Source organism: Neocloeon triangulifer, unplaced genomic scaffold (genome assembly GCF_031216515.1).
Source record: "Neocloeon triangulifer isolate White Clay Creek 2 clone unplaced genomic scaffold, ASM3121651v1 ptg000003l, whole genome shotgun sequence".
Classification (NCBI taxonomy): Eukaryota; Metazoa; Arthropoda; class Insecta; order Ephemeroptera; family Baetidae; genus Neocloeon; species Neocloeon triangulifer.
Window position 1 is genome coordinate 941,927 of NW_026775546.1, and position 26,819 is coordinate 968,745.

At 36.4% G+C, this 26,819-nt stretch overlaps 5 protein-coding genes and 1 long non-coding RNA gene across 11 annotated transcripts; 4 read left to right on the plus strand and 2 right to left on the minus strand.

Annotated features, from left to right (window-relative positions):
• Positions 1-191: 191 nt before the first annotated feature.
• LOC132205633 (ras-related protein Rab-7L1-like) lies at positions 192-5,326 on the plus strand. 2 transcript variants are annotated; one of them, XM_059634828.1, is made up of 6 exons: positions 235-254; positions 469-684; positions 4,285-4,485; positions 4,572-4,753; positions 4,862-4,983; positions 5,059-5,326. In XM_059634828.1, exons 2-6 carry the CDS (start codon positions 513-515, stop codon positions 5,171-5,173), a joined length of 792 nt encoding a protein of 263 aa, XP_059490811.1. In that variant the 5' UTR covers positions 235-254; positions 469-512; the 3' UTR covers positions 5,174-5,326. The 2 variants fall into 2 exon arrangements, with proteins under 2 accessions (XP_059490810.1, XP_059490811.1); XM_059634827.1 differs by having other exon boundaries at positions 192-684; positions 5,059-5,325.
• Positions 1,589-2,615, minus strand: LOC132205634 (uncharacterized). The gene is made up of 3 exons (XR_009442716.1): positions 2,303-2,615; positions 2,121-2,236; positions 1,589-2,004 (listed from the first exon to the last, which is right to left on the minus strand). It is a non-coding gene; the product is annotated as an uncharacterized LOC132205634 (long non-coding RNA).
• A 542-nt stretch (positions 5,327-5,868) lies between the features above and the next one.
• Positions 5,869-9,730, plus strand: LOC132192932 (nuclear hormone receptor HR96). Of its 2 annotated transcripts, none has more exons than XM_059613172.1 (9): positions 5,869-5,991; positions 6,522-6,623; positions 6,705-6,876; positions 7,103-7,321; positions 7,549-8,018; positions 8,072-8,291; positions 8,348-8,548; positions 8,725-8,934; positions 9,026-9,730. In XM_059613172.1, the coding sequence occupies exons 3-9, from the start codon at positions 6,712-6,714 to the stop codon at positions 9,224-9,226; spliced, it is 1,686 nt and encodes a 561-aa protein (XP_059469155.1). In that variant the 5' UTR covers positions 5,869-5,991; positions 6,522-6,623; positions 6,705-6,711; the 3' UTR covers positions 9,227-9,730. The 2 variants fall into 2 exon arrangements, with proteins under 2 accessions (XP_059469155.1, XP_059469156.1); XM_059613173.1 differs by having other exon boundaries at positions 5,979-6,027.
• On the minus strand, positions 9,055-11,906 carry LOC132192933 (myb/SANT-like DNA-binding domain-containing protein 4). Of its 2 annotated transcripts, XM_059613175.1 has the most exons (3): positions 11,228-11,906; positions 10,439-10,759; positions 9,055-10,383 (listed from the first exon to the last, which is right to left on the minus strand). In XM_059613175.1, the coding sequence occupies exons 2-3, from the start codon at positions 10,680-10,682 to the stop codon at positions 9,932-9,934; spliced, it is 696 nt and encodes a 231-aa protein (XP_059469158.1). In that variant the 5' UTR covers positions 10,683-10,759; positions 11,228-11,906; the 3' UTR covers positions 9,055-9,931. The 2 variants fall into 2 exon arrangements, with proteins under 2 accessions (XP_059469158.1, XP_059469157.1); XM_059613174.1 differs by having other exon boundaries at positions 9,055-10,759.
• A 1,024-nt stretch (positions 11,907-12,930) lies between these two features.
• LOC132192852 (uncharacterized) lies at positions 12,931-19,190 on the plus strand. 2 transcript variants are annotated; one of them, XM_059613026.1, is made up of 11 exons: positions 12,931-13,457; positions 15,603-15,744; positions 15,850-15,951; positions 16,002-16,110; positions 16,162-16,358; positions 16,428-16,649; positions 16,806-17,265; positions 17,316-17,557; positions 17,619-17,740; positions 17,981-18,034; positions 18,088-19,190. In XM_059613026.1, the coding sequence occupies exons 1-11, from the start codon at positions 13,384-13,386 to the stop codon at positions 18,953-18,955; spliced, it is 2,592 nt and encodes an 863-aa protein (XP_059469009.1). In that variant the 5' UTR covers positions 12,931-13,383; the 3' UTR covers positions 18,956-19,190. The 2 variants fall into 2 exon arrangements, with proteins under 2 accessions (XP_059469009.1, XP_059469011.1); XM_059613028.1 differs by lacking the exon at positions 17,981-18,034.
• A 417-nt stretch (positions 19,191-19,607) lies between these two features.
• Positions 19,608-26,785, plus strand: LOC132193251 (hippocampus abundant transcript 1 protein). Of its 2 annotated transcripts, none has more exons than XM_059613805.1 (11): positions 19,608-19,812; positions 23,433-23,528; positions 23,666-23,728; positions 23,789-24,031; positions 24,376-24,594; positions 24,661-24,774; positions 24,825-25,006; positions 25,062-25,159; positions 25,254-25,429; positions 25,485-25,614; positions 25,912-26,785. In XM_059613805.1, exons 1-11 carry the CDS (start codon positions 19,735-19,737, stop codon positions 26,004-26,006), a joined length of 1,494 nt encoding a protein of 497 aa, XP_059469788.1. In that variant the 5' UTR covers positions 19,608-19,734; the 3' UTR covers positions 26,007-26,785. The 2 variants fall into 2 exon arrangements, with proteins under 2 accessions (XP_059469788.1, XP_059469786.1); XM_059613803.1 differs by lacking the exon at positions 19,608-19,812 and adding an exon at positions 22,178-22,736.
• The last annotated feature ends 34 nt before the right edge of the window (positions 26,786-26,819 follow it).

Genomic DNA, 26,819 nt, shown 5'->3' on the forward strand with positions numbered 1-26,819 from the left:
TGTCCAGTGTGTGTTAATATTCAGCACGTCATTTCTCCCCAAATCCTATTCTCCTCTTTTGGTTCGGATGTAATAAATTAATTTTGGAGTTTATTGCTTTGGCAAAAGTTATTCTGCACATGGAGTGGGGGAAAGGGAAACCTTGCAGCGGCACCTTATTCCCTGTCCACTTTCTTATTTCTATATTCATATAGCTCTTGCTTGAGCCAGTCGGTGTTGGTGTTTTCTCACTGTCGTACCGTACAGGCAAGAAGGTGTGCTGCTGTTCGTCTTTCAGCGTTGACAAAATACCCTCCTCAATAATTAACATTCACAAAACACTAGTCGGTGGCATTTCGTAGGATTCAGCCGCGATAGATAGGCAACCTGTGTGTCACCCCAACAGAGTCTTTATTCAAATACAAATCCTCGATTTTTTTTTCGCCACTGGGTTTGAGTAATTTCCGAGTGTAATAAGTCGACTGTCAGCTGCACAGATGGGAACCACTGACGGGTGAAGTTTCTTGCTTGTGATGTCGCAGCAAAGCCGCAGGCAACTTGTGTTTTGGCCGCGTGTCGGAGGCCGCCAAATGTCTTTCTGGGATGGTTCGCACCTCAGTCTTGCGGACGACTCACCCTCACGCACGCCCGCAGATGAGGGAAGTGACCCCGAGAGCGAATCCCAGTTCTACGACACAATCGACAGTGAGTTCAAATTAATTGGCATTGTATTATGAATGTAATGAATTAAAATGTCTCATTACGTAATAATTCCCATTTATACAAAGCCCAAGCAAAATTTCAGCAAACATTTGATTGCGTTTTCATATTAATTAGAAAAAAATAGAACAAATTAATTTTAAAGCGAAGTTGAATCCTTTTTTTATATATGATTTACAAAAAAAGAATAATATCAAATTTTTCGAAATTTTCTAAAAAAAAAAAACATTTTCTTGCGGATATAAGAACAATTCAAAGAAGCGTTTCCATCTAAAATATTATGGATTTTCTGGATATAAAATTAATGCTGATATGAAGAATTTTTATTAAAATATAATTTTTTACTATCCGCGAGTGGCCGAGTGCGCATTCATGTGAATACGAGTTTTCAGTAAACCTGTTTTTTCCTTGCTTTAAATAGTAAATTAAATATGAAATAAAAATCTCAATCTATTCAATTATTCCAATTATTGTTTTTTTTTATTTTAGTCAGGAGAGTGTTGGGATTTCTACACGGAGAGACTCTGTGTCCGATCATACTTCAATTTTATACGATCTGATCGCCTAAAAACGACACAGTGAAAAAAATCGTACAGCGTTTACGATCTACTGATCGGACAGAGCGTGCAAGCTGGATTGTATAGCGCGTTCGGCGTGCTCGCATAAGCTATACGAGCCAAAGTCTACTATTTTGTCCGATCAGAGATCGGACAAAACAGCATAGCACTCAATCGGCTGCTCTTTACGATCTTTGATCGGACAAACTAGAGGATCTTTGCTTGTATAAGCTTTACAATTTAGATCTTCTGTTATTATTTTTATTTTTCATTTCATATTTATTTTTATTTTAGGAATTCAAGTTATTAACAAAAACAAGTTCAAATAGAGTTTCATATTTTTTATTTAGGAGTACAAAGTACAGAATATAAAATTTATTTGTTATACATAGTCAAAAATCAAATTAACAAATAATTAATGGCACAAAAGTTTGACAAGTTTCTTCAGCTTGTCGTCATGCTCAAGAATTTTATGTGACGTATTATTAGTCTCTTTTACAATAAATTTAAAAAAAATGCTACTCTGGCTCATTTTTTATGCTATTCAATTCTGGCATAATTCCTTTAAATTTAACAATATCATATCAAGCTAAATTTGCGGAATTCAAATTTCAAAGAAAGAAAATGGACTCATCACTCTTAAAAGGTTGATCCTCAGTTTTAGTATCCTGGTGGGATGAAATTTTGATGTTGTCCATCCCGGCCGGATGCAGTTTGGTTCTTGTGGTTTGCGAATCAGTGAAAATTTCTGCAACATTTGAAATTGACAAATTAAATTGCTATAATGATCATTTTAGGCATTGCTGTACCAAAGCATTTATGAATTAATTTCCTAATAGAAATGCAAACAAGAAGACACCTCACCTTTTTTAAAGTTAGTTTCTTTGAGCATTCTTGTTCCAATTTTGAGCCGCTGCGTAGCACTGCATTCAGGGAGGACTCATAGCTTGGCAGCAGCTGAATTAACTCATGAGATTTTTCTGAAAACACAGATGGAAATCGAATTTCAAATACAAGACCTTTTAATTCAATGTGTTTTAATTTACCTTCAGTGCGTGGAATTTGAATTCGATCTCAGGGGCAGTTTTCTTTTTAAATTGTTTGAAATTTTACAAACAGGAGCAATACATCCGCACAGGTCCAGGTCTTCTCTCCAACTGACGCCAAGCCAAAGTTTTGGAGGGAAGCTTCGTAAAAACGACCGTTGGCTATTTTTGAAAAGGAATTTCTCGAAAGTTGCTGATAAACAAGCACGGTTCTCTTAGGCGCGTTCCGATCAGACCAGAAATTTTGTCTGATCGCTGATCGGACACTCCGTTCATTCACGCTGATCGTCTCATGTAGAAGAACTGGGTCGCATATTTTGTCCGATCAGTGATTGTAAGGACTATTCTTTACGATCTAGATCGGACAATTTATACAATCACTTTTAGGTGATCAAAAATCTTACTTTACTTCCGATCAGATCGGATACATTATACGATTGATCGGAAGGTTTTGCTCCATACGATCACGCTCGGACATCCAGTCTCTCCGTGTATGATGAATGCAGATCTGCAGATGAATGAAAATATCAAGAGATTATAACTCTACAAAACAGTACAAAAATCTCTTGCGTTTTATATAATTTCAAAGATGCAAAAAAAAAAAACTTTCATCTTACAATTTATGAAAATAATAAAATAAACTTAGTTAGAATAAATTAGGGAACCATTGTGATGCAGGCACGGATTAATTTTACGAATCATTTCAGTGAGTTTTAAAAATTACGATTTTTCTAATAATTTATAATATTAATTTTTATTAAATAATTCCTGCTTGCATCCGTTTTGCTACTTAAATAAAACCTAAGCAAAAATCATTGATCAATATTAATTTTAATTATCTATGTTGTTGCAAAAAAAATTAACTATTAATTTAATTTGCTACGCGCATTTCTTGATATTAAAATTCCAAGGCTACATATTATGGCTGCGAATTATAATATTCACAGAAAGATACAGAAAATGTGTGTGGATAGAATAATCCCGAGCTTGTGTTGGCAGAGGATTGAATTCGCTTTCAAGGATCGAGTCACGTGCATATTGATTCAGGCCGACCAGCGACTTGGCAGGTGAGGTGAGCCGGCCAGTCTGGTCGGCCCAACACTCAATCTGCACACGGACTGTGGCGAGGTTCGTACTATTTTGCAAAGCGCGTCGCACATTCCTATTTTGGCTTGACAAAAACGCCGCTGCTTTATTTCAAAATTTCGAAAAATTTACTATAGCATTTAAGAATCAATTTTCTGCATATCGCTCTCAACGCGTTTGCGCGCAGATTCTATTTCTCCGATTTTGTATAAATACTTTACTTTTTATAGCGCATTTTAGCTTTTAATCCTTGACCAGCAACAGAGGCCGTGAAGGGACACACTTAACAGTAACAGGTTCTGCTGGAACCAGCATTTTGTGTCCCAATATGAGTAAAATTCAACAGCGCCGCAGCTTTATTATAATAAGAGAGGAGATAATATATTAAATTAACAGAGTGAACCGCAACCCTTTACTCTCTGGCAGTTTTTTTATTGCATTTTAATATATCTGGTTTCATTTCAATAAAAAAAATTGCTCTTAATTTTTTTCAATATTGGCAATAAAAAAAAATACTGATGAGTGAAATCATTCTTGTGAATTATTATTCTTGAATTTTGTTTGTTCTCTAGCAAAAATAAATATATACGCATTTTGAAGACGACGCATCAGATTGGGCTGTATGTGCTTTTATTTTGCAACAGAAATTTGTTATTTATAATCCACGATTTTAAAAGAGAGGAAGGTTTCTAGTTTTTACTTGATTATTGCAATTTCAATTTCAAATCTTTTGATTCTGAACAACTTGAACAATGAGTACTTCTTGATTTGTTTGTGCTTCCAAATTATGTTGATCATCGGAGAAATAATTATTGTGATATATAAGTGTTTACAGATAAATATTTATCTATTCAAATTCTATTCCATTTAAGTGAGTCATCCCCACATGCTTTCAGAGTTCCACACAATGCCGGAGAAGTTGTTCAAAGTGATCATTATTGGAGACCCGACAGTAGGAAAGACATCCTTCGTACAACGCTATGTTCAGGATACATTCAAGAGGGATTATAAAGGCACCGTCGGAGTTGATTTCGCGCTCAAAATACTTCACTGGCCCGACACGCAAACTATTAAGCTGCAGCTGTGGGACATCGCAGGTATATAATTAAATTATATATTTATTTTTTACTAATCAATTTAAATAATGAAATATTTCCTTTTAATTTTATATTCAATTTTACAGGACAGGAGAGGTTCACATGGATGACTCGAGTGTATTACAAGGATGCGCACGGCTGTGTGATAATGTTCGATTTGAGCAACAAAAACTCGTTCCTTAACTCTTTAAAATGGAAGAAGGATGTCGACTCAAAATGCACACTTCCTGACGGCAGTCCCATACCTTGTATGTTACTGGCAAATAAGGTAACGAAAGAAAAACAATGTATTATGCATTTGCATAAGGCAGAAACGGGACTGGCAATTGCACTAAAATTATTATTTTAAATAAAAAATTGAATTTTATTTTTCTAGTGCGATTTGCCAAACCGGCAAGTGGATCAAATGGAAATCGAATCATTTTACAAGGAAAATAATTTCATTGGGTGGACCGAGACTTCGGCAAAAGAGGGTCTGATGGTGCATGATTCGATGAGGTGTGTTGTCATTTTTGCGTTGAGAAATTTAATCTTTATAATTAATTCTTTTGACTCGATATTATTTTTTTGTAGATTCCTCGTGGATGTTATGATGCGGCAAGATGGGGGAAATGGGCTAGAAAACTACTCTGGAAGTTTAACTTTAAAGAATTCCGCTCATCCGCAAAAAAAGAGTTGTCCTTGTTGATATTGATATAGTGAAGATATTTTGTTTTCAACTTCATATAAGTCACTCTCATTCCTGTATAAGAGTATAAAACAAATCCATAATTCATCTTAATAAATAATATTAGGTTTTTCGCCGCACGAAAAATGTATTTAATTTCTTAGCCGTTTTTGGTTCAACAAAAAAAGATTTAAAAAAAAAATTAATAAATTTTTTTATATTTGAAACAAAATATCCAAGGAATGATTATTTTTACAATTAGTGTTCCATGAGTATTGGTAATGAAATTAGTACGTCAGTTACGTCACCATAGTTATATGTATAAAAAATTAAATTTTATTTTATCCTGATTTTATCTAAATTTGTTTTCACTGTTCAAAAAGCAACGGATTAATGTTAATTCCATTTATACTTAGTTTTTAAAAATTCATATATACGATATATACTGTTTTGTAAGAGTAAAAAGATAAAAGTCAAATCAAGGATAATTCAACATTAAAATTTCGAAAATTTCGCTATAGTTCAGCTTTCGCGCCCAAACCGTAAATATAAAGAGTTGAAAACTTTCGCCCAATCATTTGTCATGTTGAAAAAACACGATCATTGAAATGAAAATCAATGAACAGGAGCTTCTCGGTGGGCTAATTGCCGAACATCTTTGGCCCTCTCTGATTGGCTATCGCGTATCAACAGCATGGGCCGCTCATCGACTGCAGCGCCATTTGTACTACTTTCGTTAACCTGAGATTTCTTGACTCTTGTTGTTCATCAACCCTCCCCGTTACGCCCCTTTCATGGTACGCCTCTGGACCTACGGACACCCAGGAATCGCTCTGATTGTGAGTAATTTTAATCATCACGACTCAACTATTTAGGTGACTTTCTCTGGTTCATTCTGACTTCATTGACGAACCTTTCTTTTAAAACGGGCTCGGGTGAACGAAAAACCATTATCAATAGAAATTACCTAGGATTATTGCTTTATCGAAGCATACGTTGTGGAAATCTTTTGAAGCACTAGACATGAAGTATGTGTCTCTGCACTAATATATCTATATGGCAATCTTTATATTTTTTATTCGTTCTTCGTTCTTTGATGTTTGATAGTTCAACATAGCCACATGCGAAATTAATTGTGATTTCATATATTTATCTGTTAGCAGAATCGGTGATAGAAAAATTGATTGTTATTTTTTACATTTCTACCCTCTTCAAAAAATATGAGACATTTAATTGATATGTATTTTCCTTCTCTAAATTCACTCGGTCAGTTAAAAGTGCATAATTATGTTAATTACATTTAATTGAAATGAAGATAAAATTAAATGTCAACGATTTAGTATACAAGCTTTTCTTGATTTTTCCGCAGCAATCGTCTCGCAGTGCAATGAGGAAAAACCTACACTGAACTTATTGCGAGTTATTTGCCTCTGCAACAGAAGTTTTGTGCCCAGGAGAAGTCATTAACAAGGTAATGCTCACAAAATTAAATTACTTGTTAATTAATGATAGAGTACATTGTTTATTTACTGAAGTGTTTTTGATTTTTCAGAAAAGAAATGTCAAGTGATTCGCCCACAAGAGAGGATGTCGAGGCCAGCAAGAACAAGGTGGACAATAAAGAGTGTGGAGTGTGCGGCGACAAAGCCTTTGGTTACAATTTCAACGCTGTCACATGTGAATCTTGCAAGGCTTTTTTCCGAAGAAATGCCTTGAAAAATAAGGTAAATTTCAATGTTTTGGTGGTTTATGAATTCCGACTCTCATGGAAAATTTTCCTCATTTGTTTAAACTCGTGTTAAAACTGTTAAAATAAATAAAACCAATCAAATTTTTGGAGTGGTTTCACCATTTTTTTTTTTTAAAATCTGCTATTGCAGAAAGTACAAAACTAAGCGCTTATTAACAAAATACTTACTGATCAAAATTTTCCCTTGCGTCTTCTTAAAGGAATTCAGGTGCCCCTTTACTGGAAATTGCAGCATCACGGCAGTCACCAGACGATTCTGCCAGAAGTGTCGACTGCAGAAATGTATCGACATTGGTATGAGAAAGGACTGGATTATGTCCGACGAGGACAAACAGCTGAAGAAGATCAAAATCGAGCAAAACAGGGCAAAAAGACGAGACAGCCGAGGAAAGATGTTGGATTGTATTAGGCCAACAAAGGTACATAAATACAGTAAAAGTATTTAAAAAAAAAGTAAATTTAAAAACACATTAATTTGTTCACAAGGGAAAGGCAAATTTTTCACTACAATAGTCCTCTTGAATGCACAATTTTTCTCATATTATGAGTTATATTAATTGAATTTTATATGCTCAAATCCCTCTAATGTTAATTCTTGACCACCATGTAGCAACAATTGTGATTAATATTCCTTTCACGTTTTTAGGTTATGAAGCTAGATGAAGAAGAGGACACCGGAGGCCTGCCTGAGAGCCCCTCGACTACCTCGTTTTATCCCTCCAGTCCATCAAGCTCTTCATCTTCCGTAGCTGTGAGTGTCATCACCTCACCCCAACCACGGCTCGAGGCTGCCGAAGGAGCCTTACCTGTTCCTGCTCAGCCCATTGCAGGGGCCAGAGAATCTGTGTGCGCTCTGCCCCTACTCTCGTCACTAATCGGGCCTTCGTCGGGGGAAAACTTGTCTTCCGACTCAGCCGATGTACATGATGCAAGGGGCAGTGGGTCATCTTTAGAGGAAGAGTCGAACATCAAATTTGAGCCGCTTTCACCACCTGGTTTGCCGCCGTTGCCAACTGCTTTTTTGGCAATTCCATCACCAAAGAGCACCGTGTGTTCATTTAATGGTGGTGACAATCAGACGGAGGAAAACTCGGATGCTTTCATGCCGTCAGCAAGGTTTGTAGAATTTATTTATTTGTCCGATTAATTAATTCTTACTGTCATCACAGCATGAATATTTGTGAGCCAAACTCTATTGAGTCGATACTGAGTGAGGCCATAAAACTTGAGTTTGAAGCTTATGGTGCCCGAGCTGCAGCTAACAACAACCGCCCGCTTAATGAGTCTGAGCGAGCCAAACTAAACGAACTTGTATTGGCTAACAAAGCCCTGTTGGCTCCATTGGACGACGACCTAAATGCTCTTGTTGGAGAAGACTCCAAATTCAATGTAGGTCATCCTCCACAAGTATTATAAAATGATTGCACCAATACTTTTTATTTTAGGACGGGCAGGGTCCTATGCTGCTAGATGTCATAAACTTGACTGCAATTGCGATTCGAAGGTTGATCAAAATGGCCAAAAAGATCAGCGCCTTCAAAAATATGTGCCAAGAAGACCAAGTAGCTCTGCTGAAAGGTGGCTGCACTGAAATGATGATCCTTCGAAGTGCCATGACTTATGATCCTGATAATGCTGCATGGAAGGTATATATTTTTCTGCTAGAAAAGTGTTTTAAGTACCAATTTTAAATTCTTAGTTAGGAAATTACAAATGCTCATTGATGAAAAATTAAATTTTTTTTACACTTAATCTCAGACTCTGACTCCAACGGGAATTTTTATTACAAATTATATTTTATTAAATATTAATCTCTTTACAGATACCTCATAGTCAAGAGCGTCTAAATGTTAGAGTTGACGTTCTAAAGGAGGCAAGAGGCAACATTTACCAGGAGCACCAGCGCTTTTTACAAACCTTTGATGCTGCCTGGCGTAACGACGAAAGCATAATGTTGCTTTTAGGTGCCATCACGCTGTTCACCCCAGATAGGGCTAATGTGGTCCACCAGGACGTTATCAAACTTGAACAGGTAGGGCCAGTAGATGAAGCAAATCCTTTGTTTTGATTACATTTATTTTAAATTGAGCACAAGATTTAACAAATGATTCATAATTTTTCAGAATTCCTACTACTACCTATTGAGGCGATATCTTGAAAGCAAATTTCAAGGCTGCGAGGCAAGGTCTGTCTTCTTGAAACTTATCCAGAAGATGGCCGAACTTCATAAACTCAATGAAGATCATGTGCGCGTGTACCTTGATGTCAACCCTAGAGATGTGGAGCCACTGCTGATTGAGATTTTTGATCTCAAGCAGCGCTAAGTCAGTTTCAGGTTAATAATTTTACAACAACTCTCCTAAACAAAACCTAAAAAGCAAACCCGGACTGGTGCAAATCTTTCCAACCCTTCATTTAGGCAGCCGACTTAAAAAGTGTGTGGCTAGCCAGGCTCGTAAGTCCTATTTTAAAAGAGCCTCGGTCCGATGGGAGTTTTCCCCCCACAGACCAGTCCGAGCCTGCTGCTAAGTGATTTTGTTTATTGTGATGCCTTGGCCTTGTGATGAAATTCTTGCTTAATTTAAAACTTGTTAATGTTTATTACGTTTATTATAATCATATTTTATCCACATTGGGTTAAACTTTTTATCCACAGTATGTGGATTTTGAAATAAGGTACATTACATTATTTTATGCTGCTGATTTGTGTGCATCAATGAACAATACAATTATTACCAATTCATCTGAAGTAATCATCGAATATTCTCTGCAACTGCGCAAACAACCTTTCTTTCCCCTAAACAAATGTTCTAAATAAACTAGCATAAAATACTGCAACATCAATAATTATTTTGTCTGAAGGGTCTCAAAGGCAAAACTGTTTATGCATTTGCCGAAATCTCTTAATTTGAACCATCAACTTCTAACCTCATAGTTTATTTTTTTCACAATCAATTTTTTTAAGCATTTTATTTTTTATGCGTTTCTTTGTGCAAAAAATTATTTTCAAGCAATCAAAACTCAATCCTTTAACTGCCACTATTATTTTCCGTTTTCTGTAGCTCGATTTGCAGTCTCATCCTCTCCACTTTAAGTCTCTTTCGTTCGACCTTCAGTCTTTTGCTCTGGACATCGAGCAGTTTTTTCATCACTTGCAATTTCTGCATTTCAATTTCCTTCGGTGGTGCCTCTTCTTCGGAGCTCTGCCCAGTCCCGATTTGTGGACTTGCAGCAGAGTCATCACCTTTATTAAATTCAACCTTGCAATTAGTGCTGTTGCCGAATTCCATGGGCGGCGAATCGTGATCTTCGTCGATTTGCACCTCAGGCTGCAGCAAAAGTTCAGGATCTTCATCTTCTTCCTCTAGGTCGTGCCGATTGATTTCCGACCTGTTAATAATTTTCGGTGTCATTCCACAGTAAGCATTTGCACATGCAAGGGCCTCGTCGGCCGGACACCGAATTCCTCTGCCTAGTCCACCTATCAAAGAGGTCAGTAAATTTGGCTGCCTCAGTTTTCTTCGGAACGAGCTGACCACATTCTCCCATTTCTTGCGAACCTCGCGCACTGTCCTTCTTTCGCCAAACTCGGCGCCGTTGACGACGGCGGCTACTTCTCGCCACTTGCACATTTTCTCGGTGCTCTTTGCGACGCCGTTTGTGCAGGACGTTCGGCCGCGAGAGCTGAAGAGAACGTCGCGTCGGGCGGCCACCTCGCGCACCAGGATTTCGACCTCGGCGTTGCTGAAGTTGGACTTGCGTTGTCTGCGCAGACCACATCGATGTTGAGCTGCGCTCGCCGGTGCTGGTGCAGCCGAACGCTTGGTGCCAGGGCTGACAAGTGCTTGCATAAAAATCTGGAATTAAATGACAATAGCTGAATACATTAAATGAATTAATAAAAAGTATTCTCAATTCAATTTTTAATATTTTTTTTATTCAAATTTTAATTGAAAAAGAAAATATTAAAATTTAAGCAAAGATATTTCAACTTTGGATTTTTTCCTGGATAATTACGCGACAAGAAAGTTTCTGAGTTTTCGTATTTTATTACTAATTTAAGTCTCAATGTAAATTAGGGGATGATAAAAAAATTCTGAATTGTAGACAAGTTTAATTTTTCAATTTAGTATTTTTCACCTTCTTTGTATGAATTAAGTTAAAATTTGGTGTGGTGTGAACCAACAATTATATAAAAAAATTATACCAAAAATTAATATTTTTGATATAAAAATGTTACTATATGTAAACAGAAATTTAATTACTATTTTTGTACAATTTCTTTTTACGTGCCACACAATATTAATGAGTAAAATATCACTTACCTTTGGTTGCAAAATCTTAAGCCGTTATTTTTGTTATTAATATTGCAACTGAAGCTCCAATGGAGATGTTTGGTGGCTATTTTCAGGCACACAGAACGTTAATGTAAATGGATCAATTTTTATATCTCGTCTGCTGTAGCCTTTTGTGGAAGAAGACGAGTTTGCACATTTCCCCTATGAAGGCGGCGCTTTAGTGTCCCCCTTAGTGTAGCTTTTTCTTGTGGTGCTCAGCGCGCGGTGCTGATTTTGCCTCTCAAATTTACCATTTTTGATCAATATCGGTGTTCGGCGCTTTTTCATTTGGCATGCATCGATTCGGCGCTGAGGATTGTACTTTTTTTATCATATTTTATATATATCCGCCTGCCCAACTCGCGTTTACTCTATATATTGAAATGTAGCACTTAAACTCCTCCCTTAAATGCGGAGCAGCCCTCAGTCAGCAGCGCAACCCAGCACCTCACTTTACCCCACCCCATATTTCTACCCTCTGCTATACTTGGAATGTACATGGCTTAATTTTTCATTAATCAATAATAAAAAGGAGCTGTAACGACAGCCAGTGTTGCAAAATTTGGCATTCAGTCTAATGTAGCATGCTCTTCTTAAATTTTGCACAAATTAAAATTTTTAACTAAAATTGTAGTGGTTTTTAGATATAATAGGGAATTTGGTATTGACAAAGTGAGCGGAAATAAGATTGAAAAAATACTTTAAAAAAATCTTGAAGTTGTTTGCCCATTTTATAGAACTAAAATCGTGTATCTATACTTTTAAAAATTTCTGTTTGAAAAATAAGAAAATGATTTTTATAGATGGTGAATTTTGAGTGTATTTTAAATCTAATTTTTTTAAAGAAAAATTCTCCGGGTTGGGTTTAAAATTTTTCTTAACTCGATCCTATGAGAAGCTTTCGTCAAGAAAAAGCCCTAATTAGTTAAGTTCACGCAACCTGTAGTAAAAGCGAGTAAAAGTGATAAATAATTCCAAGATGGTACTTAATATATGGATTAATTTATTATAATTATGTTTACTGAAAAAGATAAATCAATTTTATGAAACAAATATTGGAATATTAAACTAAAACTATTATGTTTTGTTATCTTGTTTGACCCAGGTTTGACCTTTAATCGCAGTATAGTAAAAAAAAAACTTGTAATTGATTATAGGATCGAGTGGATCATAAAAAAAAAACATTTTTAATATTTAGCGCAATTAAAAAAATTAATAACAATAACATATTAAAGAACGCTTATACACCGAGTTGGAAAAAATATAATCTGACAAAGGTAAATAAAATTATTTTATTTAAATTAAAATACAACTAGAGGAGTTCAAACGAAAAAATTGAAACTTATCGGTCTGCAATGTCTATACGTGAAATAATATGATTTTGACGGTCCTTGCATACTTTTATATATTAATTGATTAAATTAATTTAATTAATTCTGGACCAAAGTTTACATCATTTTAATCGCGCTTTATGACATTACGACATTATTTATTAATGTCGTTGATTTCCTTACAATATAAAATACACATAATTATATTCGGAATTAAATTCAATTATAACCCCCCGCGCATGGAAGATAAATATGGAAATATTTTTCAAGAGGAGGAAAAAAAGAATGATGTGAAAAACAGCGCCTCTGTTGAATTAGCGGCCAAGCAGAAAACTAGCGCTGTTACTGCGCCGAACCGACCCAAGCCAGCGAAAACGAGAACACGGAGCCATCTCGATAATGTTGAAACGTCACCAGCATTTTGCTAGCCTGTAAAGCGAGCAATTCAATCCGTCAGATAGCACCTAACACGAACTCGTGAAAATCGAAATTCCTAAACAACTGCCACTGAAAGTGGGCATCATCGCAAAGTGTGGACTGCGTCACTTTTGGGCCGGATTTCGAAAAGAAATCCGCGCTCTCGTAATTCTCCCCGAACGCCCATCTTAACCCGCTTCTTGCACTTCTCGTTCGCCATCGTCCGTCGATTACATATTTCGGCCTGTGCCGAGTGGTTGTTGCCACGACCCTTGCTTAAATGCGACTCTTTCTTTCGCTGCGGTCACCCCGCGGACGCATTATAAGCGACGCATGAATTTTTAAACACCTATTTTGTCGCGAGACTTCTCCATTCAAATTATATCGACGTTCAACATGGCGCTCGAAAGTGTCGAAAGCAATTATATCCCCGCCGACGACGGACTTATAAAAGCTGGAAAGAATGACAGGTGGAGTAATCCTCGAATGTTTCCCATTCATTTTCGAAATTCAATAACGTTCCGGTCACTCTCAGTAATGAGGGTTTGAAATGATCGAGAATTTATAATGCCCCCTTGGGCGCCCCTCTAATCAATGATTAAAAAAAAACACGTCACCCTCCCGCGAAATCGAAAAAAAAAATCCATTTTATTCAAGCACTAATTTTTTTCTTTCAATTCGTTTAAAAATTAGAAAAAAATTAATAATAAAATAATAAATTCTCGAATCTTTAATTTTTTAAGTCATTTACGCATGAGCGAGACTTTCTGATAAAATTTTCTTAAAATATACCACCACATCGTCACTTAATTTCAAGTGAATCATGTGATAGAGATAGTGAGTGACGTCACTTCAAAAGTTTCCGGTGACTTTTATCATGGTCAAGAATCAGTTATGAGCCGACTTCAGGTTGGTTGTGCTGTAAAAAAAATTATGGCGATGCGTGCGCAAACCATGCGATTTTATTGGTCATAATACGGTTGTGGACCAGAGTTTTTGAAAACCAGTTTTATTCAAGTGCGGTTTATAAACGTATGAAGTAGGAAAATTTCGGATAAAATGAATTATCAAATTATTAATTTTATCGAGGCAATAATCTGCTATTCTGCAATATGATTATTTGACAATTTATTAAAAAAAATTTAATTTTTGCTGACCAAATTAAATAGAAGGTTCAAATAAAAATAAATTATAAATGCAATCATATCATTGAATAAATATGAAATGATTTAACATAAGAGGCTATTTAATAAAAGTTGATATTTGATAAATTGCAAATGATGACAAGATCAGACGAGATGGGAGGAAAGGTTTGAAATAAATTTTAAATAGTGTGCTAAAGGATTGACAAAATATGATGTTGCCTCAATATTTAATTTTTTTCAATCTGAGGAAATTTATCTTAATTCCGTTTTGTAACTTTAACGTCTTTAAAAAAAAATCACAATTTGGTAAGAAATTTGATTATGTTGATATAATATGAATAGATAACTAAATATCATACAATTAGTTTTGACGATGATAAAATTTTGCAATCGGGAGATTTTGCTGCAAACTAAATTTTTAATATTTGCCCTTTCATCTTTAGTTACTGGCTTTATTTTTATTTTTTTTTTAAATATAAAATAAAGGACGAATTTTTATAAAGCTAGAGATAAACACAGTAGAACTATTTAATTACAATTTTTTATTGTTCTTCAATTAACACGTGAATTAATTCAATCGCAAACTTCAAGTATTTTACAAAAACCTCAGATTTATTTATTTGCGAACGTCATCTTTGTGTTATGTAATACGCAATAGCTCCTAAAATTTTAAACCTGTTTGTTCCAAATTGTTTGCTGAATAGCGCCAGTGCTATAGCCTAATAATATGGTCCAAAGTCTGAAAGTCTCCATGCTTGGAATACTTGACAGAGACAATAAAGCATGACAAAATTTCCAGAATGTATCATAGATGGCATTTTTGCAGAATTATCAAAATTTTTGTGTAAAGTACATTTTCTTGACCTTGACATCTTGTCAGGCTTAATGCAAAAATGTTATTTTTACTCAGAGAGTTTCCGTAATTTCAATTTTTACAAAAGCAGTGCAAAGTACCGAAAATGGAATAAAGAGTTAAAAATTTAAATTAATTATAAGAAATGAAGATTTTATTATAGCATAAAAAATCACCAAGTTTGTAAACAAACTTTTTTCACTGTCTCTAAACATAAATAGATAAAATGAAAGAACGGAGTCGTATAAAAAGAGTACCCTGGTTTCGGAGTGTTTAAAATTTTTAAATCAAAGCATAATTAAAATCATGCATTCTTCAATCCATTTTATTAATTTCTTTTTCATTTTTAAACGTAATTTCCTTGCAAAATTTCAGAAGACCTAGATGATTACAAAAATATTAAGAATAATTTATTGTGTTTAGCAATAATGAGAAAATTATGATGTTTTAAGCAAAGAGTTTGATGACCTGCATACTTGCCATACTTACAATTTTACGGAAAGTCCAGCTCTAGACCTATTCAATAAAAACGAAAATCATTTATATTTAAAAAAAATACTTATATTGAAATTTTCAAACGCCTTATATCATAAATTCTATTTTATCTCTCTTCATAGTGATGAGGAGGATTTGGAAGACGGAGAAATAGCAGACGAAGAAGAGGCAGAAGAAGGTGCAATTGAAGGACCAGATGATGTTGCGGAGCAAATTCCAAAGAAATCCCAGACCTCTAATCAAACCCATCCTGATCAACAAAATGTAATTTGAAAATTTTTCATTAAGACGGCCGAAAATATAATTTAAATTTCCAATTTATATGATTCCTTATGATTTTTGAATAATTAAATGAATTTCCTTTCCCAGAGTCCTGTCAAAAGAGGAAGATCTGCTCAGCCTGAGTTTGATAGGAGGTCACCCATCGGAAGACATGAGCACCAAAAGCGTAGAAGAAAACGCCCTGAAAAGGTTTGATCTGCTGAAAATTTTGGGATTTTTCATGATAAATCAAATTTCAGGTTCGAAATAGGAAAAAACGGCAGCACGAAGCGCCTCCTGAGCAGCATCATGATAGATTTTCTCAGGGGCCATCTGAGAGAAAACATTCCCCACGTTTTGGCAGAGAAGGTTACTTGGAAATATTTAATCTAGAAAATTTTTTTCAAATTTTTTTTCCAGATGACGCTGGTTTTGGGTCCGACGAAGAAAGTTTCCAAGCGAGGAAAAAGAAACGATTGGAGCCCGCTGAGTTCCAACGAGGTCACCAAAGGCCTAGCACTGAGAAAAGAGACAAACTTGCCCAACAGCACAACAAACGCTTCCCTGAGCATCGGAGAAAGCCGTGTATGTTCTATTTGCAGGGGAAATGCCACAAGGTAGGATCAAAAATTTAAGCCTTTTTTGTGTATGGTTAAATAATTTTGAATAATTTTTTGTTAAATTAGGGCGAACTTTGCACCTTCTCTCATTCAGGCACCCCTGAACACAAAAATGAACTGTGCAAGTTTTACTTGATGGACTGCTGTGCCAAGAAAGAAAAATGCTTATACATGCACTCCGAGTTTCCCTGCAAATTTTTCCACACTGGCATGAAATGTTACTCCAAAGAAAACTGCAAGTTCAGCCATGATCCTTTGACTGAGAGAACAAGAGAAATTCTGCTCAAGGTATTATTTATTTAATTTTACCAATATTCAGTTTTGTAATTTTATCATAATTTAAAGACACAGTTTGATACTGATTATAGGGTACGTTTAAATTTTCACCTCTCCATTATTTGTAGTAAAATGCAATTTTTGTTAATATTTTGTGGCTGTTCACAGCATATCGAAACAGCGCCTAAAGAAATATTAGGAGAATTTCCGCAGCTTCCAAGGAATGAGATTGGTGAAGTCGTTCTACCAACAGCAATCCCACCTCCTGATACAGATGGATCAATTCCATCGCTATTCGATATTAAAATCTACACTGTTGATAAAAACGAAATTATCGACAATGCCCAGCAAAGTGGTTCTAGTCTGCAAAATGTTGATAATTGGCCTAATCAGAGCCAGGAAGATTTTGACATCCAGTTACAACAGCGTTTAGAAGCTCAGAGGCTTGAGCGAGAGCAAAGAGAGAAGGATGCACCGCCAACATTTAACTTTTACCGTGACACAATTGAATCCGGTTCGGAAAAGAAAAGGAATAGATCGCCAAGAAAATCAGTACGGGACGACTCTGACGAAGAACATGGCCTTGTTATCATGGATGAACGAGAAGATGATAATAATAGTCAGAGAGGTCAGTTTTAATTTTTTATTTTTAAAATAACAAATAACTATATCCTATAGAATCTGGAAACGAGGACGTTGCCGTTCCTTCAAATCTTCCCAAGAGGCAGAGGGAGCTGTTTTTACGAATACAACACCAGGAGCAGCAGCGAGAAGCTGACGCTGCAGCTAATTCAGACGAAAAAGACGAGGATGAGAAAAGTGAGGACGAAGAGGGAAGTGCTCGTGCTGAAAATTGGTATTCCAGTGACGACGAAGCTGAAGAGCAAAGCTTGACAAACGTTTTGAAAAACTTGGATAAGGTAGTTTTTTTTTATATCATTAATGTGTAAGAATCCTAGGCATATTTAATCTTTTCTACAGTCTGACGCTTCAAAAGTGAACACGAAGACTGCTGATGCTCCTTATGATTTATCAGGGATCAACTTAAACGATGACCTAACCAAGCTTCTGTCTTCTCTTAAGCCTAAAGAGAGTACCAACAGGTTTGTACCAATTATCAAAATTTTACGTGAAGAAATTTTTTTATGGAATAGTTCATTATTCATGGGAGTAACTTCAATTTTGTAGTCCATCACATTTTAAATTTGCAACTTTACCATTTCATCTTTATTGGTGTTTAATTAAAGTTTTGAATTATCATATTTTGCGGGTTAAATAGAACTCCAGGTGTGTTAAGTGTGCAAACCCCACTTGGAAGTTAAATCTATCTTATTTAATTTCAGTGTGGATAGTGATTGGGATCCGCAGAATGCTAAACATAACTACCAAGACTCAATGTAAATTGGTGTTTGAAAAAAATTATGTTCTTACATTTGCTGAAAAATTTTAGGGATCCACGAGCGAGAGACCCTCGAGCAAGACAAGAGGCACCAAAACCCCAAGCTGCCTCCTCCAAAGATGTGGACCTTCGAATACCGCTACAAAAATCAGAACCCCGAATGCCTGTTTCCTGCGACACTGACCTACGCCAGACCTTGTTCGGTGACACAGACCTGCGAGACATGCTTGATCCTAAAAGCATGCCCTTCAAACCACCCCCACTGCACCCTCCATGTGAGGAAATCGAATGCTCAATAACCCTGAACCCCAATATTAAATATGTGCTGAAAACCCTGCCCGTTGAAAAAATTGATTACTCGACGCTTCGGCTCAACTTCTCAAACCCTTCGTTGCGGCAGGACCCCCGACTGCAGAAAGTTATTGCTGACTACGACTCCAACACCGCCTCTCCGATGTCCCCACCGTCTGCTTCTGCAGAGCCAAGAAATGACCCTCGTCAGAGGGTTCTGGCCTCTGACCCTCGTAGTATGGCAAGGAGTCTACAACCGCAAGCAATGCAAGTCCAACAACAACCGCCAATGATGCAGCAACAGCCTCCTTTGATGGACAACTTGGCCTACATGATGCAGATGTCTGTGGCAAACGGTCAAGGAATCATGGGCTCAGGGCCTCCGATGAACGTCATGCAAGGAATGATCCCACCTGGAATGTCCAACACGCAGCACAACTTCCAACCTAACCCACAGCATCACAACAATTCCAGGGGTCGGGGCGGAAAAGGCTGGGGCCGCGGCAGGGGCAGAGGAAGAGGTTTCAGGAACAATCGTGGTGGCTGGGGCAAGTTTCCCAGGGATAGGGATGACAGAGGGTCACCCTCAGACCGTACTCATGAGTATTCTCGTGACTCGGACAATTGAAAATTATAAGCACTATTCAAGTACGGATAACAAAAAGTAATGAAGTTGATTATTATTTTATGCTGATCTACATGACCCTTGCAATTGTTCAAATTATTTAGATAATTGCTTATTTATAACTATTATCGTGCATAAATCACTTGGCAAGTCTGCAGACTGTTGGTTATTAATTTATATAGATCATCAGCAACTATAGCGTAATATTTATGAAAATAAATATAATATTATTATAATATTTAATTAGTTTTTTGTTTGTTTTAATTGCTGTTATTAAAATAAACAGACAAGAGCACCTTTTAATTTTTAGATCGATATATTTATTTAATCTTTCCCATGGCAGTTATTTATAATTGTAAAAATGCACTGAACCGACTGAACTTAAATAATTGTAAATAGAGAAACTGATATATTTATTTTTGCGATTTTCATAAGTTTATCAAAAAAATTGAAATTTTTGTAAATTGCAACGTCCTGTAATTATTTTTACCATCACAAGCAGAAAGACCTACTTTAGAAGGAGAGGGTTTTGTTGGAATACAAATTTGATGAAAATTTACGATAATTTTATTTTCGCGGCTTCCGTGTTCAAAACGAGTCGCTGCTTTTGTTGCTCGTTCGCGGCAGGTCGACCAGGCAGGCTGTGACGTCAGCGGTCTGTTGTTGAGACTGGAAGTGTAAAACATGGCGGTGGTGCAACAACTGAATCGACTGTAGGATGGTTTCGGCCGCCGACAAATATGTAGCCGTAGCTTTTATTTTACACTTTTTGTCAATCGAAAATGCCCAGTAAGGTGTCCAAGAAGGTAGCCGGAATGATCGTGAGGAATAGGAAGACCGTCAAGGACGGCGTGGTCACGGTAAGTCGAAAGACACACATTGAACTTTTTGACACTCCATGCAAAAATTCCGGGCTACACCCGCAGTTAAATGTTTTTTCAAATATTTCCGCGAAGGAAAATCGCAATGCATTATGATATTAACAAATTTTATTAAAAACTTTTATTAAATCAGTGCAATAATAATTTTTAACGAATAATTCACTAGGATAATGAAACACTGATAACTTTGTTATCAGTTTCGCTGATTGAGACTGACGTGTTTCATTATTTGTTTTGCATTATTCATCACTTTAATGAATACTAACTCTTTTTATGTGTTGAATGTATAAAAATCTATTTATTTCTCTATCTAGAGTATTTTTTTTTTTAATTATTACAAAAAGTGGATTATAGCTTGCCAAAAAAACCCAAAATAAAATTTACTGGCTTCCAATTATGATGACATGGTACGTCGTGGTCCACTAAAAATCGCAATTTGTATAAGGGCATTGAATGGAACGAAGGAGCTACTACGGTTAATTTTAACTTTAAAAACACAAAATTGTTGAATTCCTGTAAGATTAATTTATTTTACTTGATTGCATGTTCGTTTATTTAGTTTCATCGCAATTTTTGGCTGAAATACCTTGAGATATTAATGAAAACTGTTTAAATGGTTATAAAGGTTTGTTGGCCACTTAAGTGCAACTGTTTATTAACTCAACAATGATAAAGCATCAGGAAATGATGGTGTTTGTAAAGCAAGATTAGAAGCCAGCGACAGTTCTTGAGGTCGCCTGTTTTTTTACCAGCCTTTTTTAAATGAGATAATTAATTAATTTTACAAACTTATTTTACTGAACTAGTTGTTAAAAATTTGTTATTAACAGCAATACCTAAGGATTTGATTAAAATCACCTCACATGTTTTAACGTAACCAATTTGAATATTTTTAGTGACTTGATGTAACTAAAAAAGCAAGCCCTAGAAATATCTAATTCAATAATGCCACGGATGGACGTCATGGGATGACTGTATTTATTTTAAATAAGTCACAGAAATTGAAATTACAACTTTTCAAATAACTTAAAAAATCGTTCAATTCGGACATAAAAACATAATTTTTTTGATTCAAATTTGGGTATTTTTTGAATAATTTATTATGCGATAACCAAATTGTAAACAGGTACACTGGTTTGACCTTTGCAACAAGTCGCGTTCAAATGGTAGCAGGTAATCAATTTGCATAAAAAATGAAAGTGCTTGCGCGCCACTCTGCAGACGGTCGTCAACATAAGCATTATTTATATTCGACTATCGAACCACCATTCAAAGTGTACAACAGAGAATGGTATCTCATTGTAAAGCCAAAATCAATGCCATAATTTAACGAGTATAAAATTCATTTGTGCTGTAGAATTCATATTTCATGCATTTCATGAAAGGAATATAAAAATGATCTTTCTTTCAAGTTTCAGCACAGAATAGTTTTTTTTTTTTGCAATTGTGCAATCTTAAATGTTAAATTGTTAATTTAATTAGACTTGGCTCGGCAACTAAAACTCCCTCATTATACAACTCCTCATATTTCTGGATATTTTTATGCATTGTTTTTCAAAACACTTTCTTTTGCGCCTCTTGCGCTACTTTTACCCGGAGCGTAACAAACAAAAACAGATTATTTTCAGCTAGTAAATACGTTTAATTTATTTAGCAGGGCACATCATAATTGTGAATTTCTGAAGTTCAAAATTATGATTCAATTTTTAAAATTTCTGCCTTATAAAATTTGCACGGTTGTTTGACGGGAACGGGAATTCAATTTCAACGCGTCCTCATGGGATTCCCACAAAATTGACACTAAAATTGAAGTCGAGCATACAATTTATTTTTCCCAATGATAATTATTTAAAAATCGTGAAAAAAGATTATTTATAGCAAATTTTAATTAATTTTAGATTTTTCTGCTGTTTTTTTTATGTGAAAAATAATTCTTTTCATTGTTACACAAGAGTTTTATTTTTTTATTTGTCCTGGAGCTTTTTGAAGTAACTATTATTAATTTTACATTAATTTCCACATTTTTTGAAACAGATTTCACTACATATTATTAAATTGTGTTTCTTTTAAAATTTATTACCTAAGTTATGCTTCTTCACATCTGCTTTCGATTATTATCTCAACAGTTACACCACATTTCAGTATCGAAATAGCTTTTTGTATTAGTAAAGACCTAGAATATGCGTAAACAAACGGAGAATGAGAGCGGCGGGCCGAGATAATAATATTCGGCAATGCTAAAGAGAGTGAAAGTCCCAAGTTGGCCGGCCGATGGTGCTAGTGGTGCTCACCTGGTGCTCACACACGAATGCGGCGGCTGGTCAAGGTCATTGCTCTCTTGACCGCATTCGCGCGGTGCTGCTCACAATTTCGCCTGCATCCGACGAGTGCAGAGGTGCACCAACGCCGGTACTTGGAGGGCCCATCTGCGTGAGCGGCGCCTGTGGAGAGCGCGAAGGGATCATCTCGCGGCCCAACTGATCGATGACCCGCATGGCGGAAAATCAATCTGGCGGAATCTGCTGCAGTGGCAAAGCGGCGGCTTGGCCCGCGGCCCGCAGGCGAGAAGATCGTCTGCTCCTTTTCGTTTTGACGATGTAGCGGTACTTTGGTGGGTCCTGAAGCGAGGAATAAACCTGCTCTTGTGCGTGGCAAGGCTAGTGACTGCGCCGAAACCCGTTTTATACTTGGATTTTCGTATAAAATGACAATCATCTGTGACAATTATTGCCGACAACATTCGAGTTGAACTCGCTGTGCCTTAAAAACGCGGATTTCCAAGGAAAACGCAGGTCAATCTAATCATGCAGAAGGAGGGCAAAAAGGCGACCCTCGCGTCCCAGGAGACGCTCTCTACGTCGTCCGAGGTGAACGCAGAAGCCCCTGAGAAGACAAAAAAACAGGTTGGAATTCATCAGGCTGTTTTTTTGGTTTCTATAATGAATAACAATTGAAAAACCAATCGTTTTAGAATTTTCGGGGAATACTGAAACTGTACGAGGTAATTGAATGGTTTTGAGGTCAGGATTTAATACCATAACCTGAAATTTTAATTAAATTTTATTCTGTTCTAGCTCAGTGTTTTTTTACTTGTAGAAAATTGAAATTTTATATTAAAAATTGTCTATTTGAACAATAAAAAATTTCAATTGGGAGTGATGAATGGAGGATTTTTCAATATGTTGAAAATTCTACCTCAACACACTTATTTTCTGTATACATTGATAACTACTGCGGAAATTTAAGTGGAGCAACCTTGCTTTTTAGACAGGCATTGAATTTGAAAAACAGCGCAAGTTTTATGATAGCCTTGAATAGTTACTTTTATTAAAACTAAAAATATTTTTCAGAACAATTTGTGACACCAAAAGATATTGATTTAAAAAGTTTATCCTTAGATTTTCAAACCAATTAACTTTTTGTGGAACTTAACTCGAAAGTAATTAAAATAAATACTTCCCAAATTTTGTTATTATTTCGTATTGTAAAAATATCTTTCGGCCTTATTTTAATTTGTACTGGAGTGTCAAAGTTTGAAATTGAAGACATAATTATTTTTTCTTTGAAATATTGAAATATTTTTCCTTTGTTTGTTTCAGTCGTCCGGAATTGGAGAACCGAGTGTATTCCATGCTCTTGTGGTTATTTTTCTTGAGTTCTTTGCGTGGGGGCTTCTGACTGTACCTATCATTGCTGTACGTATACTTAAACCTTAAAACAAATTAAGATCTGCGTGTAAAAAATGATTTTTAACCTTGAATTCAAGGGTTATATAAGTTAAAATTACTATTCTGGGCAGTTTTAATAACAACACGTTAATTTTGTTCTGCAGGTGCTAAATGATACGTTTCCCGATCACACCTTCCTAATGAACGGATTAATTATGGGTATCAAGGTGAGTCTTTTAGAGAATTGAATTCGTCACCGACCCTCTTGACGCAAATTGCTTTCGTAGGGTTTCCTCTCGTTCATGAGCGCGCCCCTGATTGGCGCCCTGTCCGACGTGTGGGGCCGAAAGTTTTTCCTGCTCATCACCGTTTTCTTCACGTGTTCGCCTATCCCGCTGATGACCATCAACACGTGGTGGTTTTTCGCCATGATCTCCATCTCGGGCGTGTTTGCCGTCACCTTTTCAGTTGTCTTTGCTTATGTGGCCGACGTGACCGAAGAGAGTGAGCGCAGTCTGGCCTATGGACAGGTGAGCATTTAATTTTTTTGCTAATAGGCAATGCAAATTTTTTTATTTTTGCTAATATTTTATTGTGCTATTTTTTTTACAGCTAACTTTTGCTTTCTCTCACAATGTGGTTTTCTTTAAAAACCACCTTGTTCCCAAAACTACTTTATGCTTAACAACATGAACACGATACTCTACTCAGCACAAAATTTACATACTACACACATGCACGCACATGCACTAACAATAATTGTTGAGTGCACCTTTTTTTAATTTCCTCACGGTCGAGGTTTGGTTGGCATTGCCAGCAATTGCTCTCATTATAAAACAGTTGTTGTAATCACAAACTCCAATTTGCCTTCAAGGTCTCTGCCACTTTTGCTGCAAGCATGGTGATTTCACCTGCCCTGGGTGCCTACTTAATGGACATGTACGGAGAATCCGTGGTCGTTGCTCTGGCCACGGCCATCGCGGTTTTAGACGTCTTTTTCATTCTGGTCGCAGTGCCGGAATCCTTGCCTGAAAAAATAAGACCGTCGTCGTGGGGCGCCCCCATCTCCTGGGAACAGGCAGACCCCTTTGCTGTAAGTTCTAATTTCTTCAAGAAATCAGCAGATTAAATTTTGATTCAATTTATTTTTATCTTGCAGGCACTTAAGAAAGTTCGCAAGGACCCGACTATTTTAATGTTATGCGTGACAGTATTTCTCTCGTACTTGCCCGAAGCTGGCCAATACTCATGTATCTTCGTTTATCTTAAATTAGTAAGCAAATTCTATCGTATTTTCTATTTTTGTTAACACGGGCTCTCCAGGTGATGGGATTCAGTGTGGTCATGGTGGCAATATTCATTGCTGTAATTGGCATCCTCTCAGTTTGCGCCCAGCTGATTCTTGGCTTCTTGATGAGGGTGTTGGGCTCGAAGAAGACCATCATGGTAGGACTCTTCCTGGAAATGCTGCAGCTCCTGTGGTACGGTCTTGGCTCACAAACTTGGTAAGACTCGGAAGTAGTTCATTTCTTATTGCGAGTTTAAAATAATCTTGTACAGGATGATGTGGGCTGCAGGACTTTTGGCCTCGATTTCCAGCATCACCTACCCAGCTATCAGCGCATTTGTATCCATGCACACTGATGCTGACAAGCAAGGTGTGTGCTTACTTTTTTTATAGATAATTTTGGCTTGAATATTGAAAATTTAAAAAGAAAGTTATTTAACACATAAATTTGTATTTTTCCCTAGGTTTGGTGCAAGGAATGGTCACTGGAATGAGAGGGCTTTGCAATGGTCTTGGCCCTGCTATGTTTGGCGTCATTTTTTACCTTTTCCACGTTGACTTGAATGAAGTCAGCTCCCCTTCACCCATCGCTTCAAACATTTCACGCACTCCTGAAGTCCACTGGCGTCACTCGGATCAGGTATTATTTAAAAACGAAACTTTGTTTTCGAGTCTAATTTTGCGTGTGACAACAGGCGTTGCCGGGTCCCCCTTTTGTTTTTGGAGCTGCCCTGGTGGTATGCGCCCTTCTTGTTGCGTACTTCATACCTGAGGGAAGTTCAATGGGAAGTAACCTGCGCCCAACTGCATCACGGAGACACTCAGGTGGGTCATTTAATTGTTAGCCAGAATTCTTTTAAGTATTTGGTAACCTCTCAATCTCATAGTTAGGCCAAATTTATTGAAATAATTGTTCTACTCTTAACCTATTGACATACAATAAGCTTAGAGGAATTGAGTTTGTATCATTAATGTCATTGAAATTCCGGCAGGGAAAAAAGTAATAAAATGCAAGGTTCCTGTAAAAGAAAGAGGGGTGACAATAATTATTCAGCCAAACTGATAGTGCGGCTTACTGAACAGGCAGCGTGGCTGATTATTAAATGTGTCCTATTTGTTTAGGTTTGTCCGTGGAAATACAGTACGAGTTGGATAGGAAAAAGCATGACACACCTGGACCTCATTCACCACTAGTGGAGGACCCTGATATACTGTAAGATTCTTCATCTTGACACACAGACATTACAGATAACACAAAAACTAGTCCCCAGTTAAACTGTATCTCTTTCAAAGTTACTTTTCGTGTATGATGAGTGTTCCTGCACTCTCCGCAAGAAAAAAAAACAAGGACGTTCCCTTGAAAGCCAATGGTTACATACAATATTATTGTAAATGTTTTAGATAATTGTATATATATCATGTTAAACAATAGTTTGTTTCGGAGGCGCACTAAATATAAAGAACTTGTATTTTTTCAAAAGAACTCATTATTACTTGATTTTTTTCTAAGACATTGATAACAGAGCATTTCATCATGGCGCCTCCTTTAAAATTTTGGCCGATTAAGAGCTCGTAATTATGTTTTGTTTTTGAACCAGCTGACTCTTTTTAGCAGATCAACTTACGTAGCAGGAAAGACATTCTATTGTAATTGTGCATTTAGAGCTGTTTCCAATTCAGTTAGATGCAGTTGTTAAAGTGGTTCTGCTCATTTTAGCTATGGATGTGTTATAGATTTATAGAGTATTTATAACAAATCCATGGTTTCAGCAGACCAGTCTGTGTCCTATTGACCATGTCTTTAGGTGTCAAAAAATTTTAAGACAAAACATTAGCACTTAAATGTGAAATACCAAAATTTAGGAACCCAACCAGGTTTATCAGTTATGATCTCATAGATGGAAGATTGTGACAAGTATAACCATCATGTAACCCAACCACTTTGTCATGGTAGCGTGGGAATTAAAAAAAAAACTTATGGAAATCTGTAGACTCCTATATATTGTAAAGAAATGAAAATTGTGGCAATA